The following is a 2,500-nucleotide window of genomic DNA, read 5'->3' as shown; positions in this document are numbered from 1 at the left end:
ATGATGTTGAACTTTGGCGCGGGTGGCCTGTGCACAGACAGCGGCAGTAAAATTTGTAAACATAGCGGCCGACTGGTGTATGGTTTTCAAACGGTTTTCGATCTTTTATTGCTTAGTTTTCTCCACAAAAATACTTCAGAAGATCTTAAAAAGTTTTAAAAGTGCTCAAGCGAGGTATGCAAGGTAAAGATTTCTTTTATTTCAAAAATATATTGCTATTTGTTTAGGACTTTTGTTCACGATCGGTGGTTTGGTAGCCTCTCGATTAACACTTACCTCGTTAACTTCATGATCTCTGTACTTATATAATAAACAAATTACTTCATGATTGGCTGGTTTGTACGATTTTTATTACTCACTCGTTGTGAAGGATCGTTAAACTCACTCGTTCGCTTCGCTCACTCGTTCGTTTACGCGATCCTTCACAACTCGTGAATAAAAATCGTACGCACCCACCAACCATGAAGTTATCTATATATATTCACTTACTAACAACTCCTGGGATAATTCTGATTGGTGGAGCTGTAAAAAAAGGAAAACATCAAATGATTAATTGAAAGCAATCAAAGCTGAAGTGTGTGATCTTCGCAGTTTTTTAACACTACTTATGTTCCTCGTTATTACATACGTAGCGTTAAAAAGAAATGAGAGGATCAGACACTTAAAACTTCGTGTCAAATACATGACTTTCATGTTTCAACATCGTATATATAGATCTGAAAGTAATCAGACTAAGGACGGGACAAAACTATTATTAAATAGATATTCTGCATTGTGCAAGGAGAGCTTTACGCGGAGCACCTCGAGGACAGAAGAAATTTGAGACTCTTTTTTCGGTTGCGAAATTTCTGAAACGTTACTTTTATGCTTACCGCTAGTCATGGCACTAAAAACAATGGAGGATCACTCAAATGTAGTCGTCTCCACTTGTCACCATGATGGCAGGAAGTCGAATTTTTCGTTGCCCACACTAAACTAAACTTTTCTGCCCAATCGGCACGTGCTCTTTAACCGCAACGCTTACATTTATACTTCGACAGAATATGAAAGGATGAAGGCGGATACAAACAGGGATGTAAATTTTGGACAGCACGCAAAGTGTGATTATGGATCGCCACGGGAAACATAGTTTTGCGTCAGCTTTTCTCTGAACAAGGCCTTCAATAAACAACTTACGTCGTTTTCCTCCCCTGCACCACCCCCAGAGTCTCTTTCGTTTGTAGTCAGGGGTAGTGTAACACCAGGTTCTCCCATTGCGGTGTTGCGCGCAGCCTCGATACCTGCGCCTGCGATACGTAAAGGGAACACAGCATTCTCCGCCAGTAGTGCGCAAACGGCAGGTCCCTGGAAAAGACAGTGTGACGCAATTGATAAGGCAAAAAAGAGAAATAAATAATGCAAAGACTTGACAAAAAATGTTATTTCTGACGGTTGAGTGACCTGGAAGCGAATTAATCAGAAATTCATATTCTGATGACACGATAGAGAGGTTCGGGTTCTGTCATGTGATCTCGGAGTCTATTTTAGTTTTTCGCGGGCGACTTTTGCCCTTTTACGTCAGTCAGTCTTGCTGGTGACTTGCTGGGACGGCCTAGGGGTACCATTAACTCGAGGTTTCGATCCAATGCTTTGGATGGGGAATACGTTTCCACCTTTCTTGGTCACAAATAAGGAGTGATTTTCAGTGGTTTTTCGTATCTGGCGTGGTACATCATTCACGTTTTTCCTACAGTTGTATGGTAACTTGTAATGCAATGTAATGTAATGTATTACTATTCCATTGCGTGTATTCATCTGCTGGCTGACTGCATACTCCTTAACAAACTATTTCACTTTGAATGCTCGTGTTATTGGAGTCTGAATAAGTTACTTCCCAAGTAAATTGCTGCATCAATTACTTTGTGGAAAATCGCTAATTATAATAAATCGAACCGTGACACGTACAAAATGAAAAACTTAAAACCATTTTCTTATCGAACTAGTCGGTTTTGAACAAGTTGCTTGAGCTTATTTTGTCTAACGGTCTCTTATGATTGTAAATTCGGGACTGCTAAGTCGCGAGTAAGCTATTTTTCCTTTTGTTGCGACGTTGGTGTTAAAAAGCACCATAGAATCTTGATATCGTTTTGGAATTTAAAAAATCGTATCGTACATTAAAAAACTAAAAGTCAAACATTTATAATCATTATTGTACAAAGATTATTAGGTGCATAGTTGCTTGATAAGAAATGCCCTCTCCATATTCAGTGCAGATTTCTTAGCAGATCGTTTAAAACGTGAAGGGCTTATTTGAAATTTCTATACTTAACCTGAAATCAAGTACACATCATTCGCCCATGGTCCTCCTTTTCCTCCGCGACATCTGTTTGATCGTCCATATCTAAGAAAGCGAATGGAGGGTAGTTTATATAGAGACTGTGGTGCCACCGCAAAAAAGTAAGTGAGTATGTAAGTAAGAAAGTAAGGGAAAACAGTAAGAAAGAAAGAAAGAAAGAAAGAA

General features: G+C 39.2%; 1 protein-coding gene across 1 annotated transcript in view; it reads right to left on the bottom strand.

Moving 5' to 3' along the window:
• Nucleotides 1–2,500, bottom strand: part of LOC138054579 (uncharacterized) — an 84,332-nt gene that overhangs the window by 24,310 nt on the left and 57,522 nt on the right. The window contains 3 exon segments of the mRNA XM_068901082.1: nucleotides 490–522; nucleotides 1,177–1,344; nucleotides 2,310–2,380. Coding sequence (XP_068757183.1) covers nucleotides 490–522; nucleotides 1,177–1,344; nucleotides 2,310–2,380 — 272 coding nt within the window.

The sequence above is a fragment of the Montipora capricornis genome, chromosome 1, assembly GCF_036669925.1.
Source record: "Montipora capricornis isolate CH-2021 chromosome 1, ASM3666992v2, whole genome shotgun sequence".
Taxonomy (NCBI): Eukaryota; Metazoa; Cnidaria; class Anthozoa; order Scleractinia; family Acroporidae; genus Montipora; species Montipora capricornis.
The sequence above is the reverse complement of the archived record's forward strand: the minus strand, read 5'-3'. Positions and strand labels throughout refer to the sequence as shown.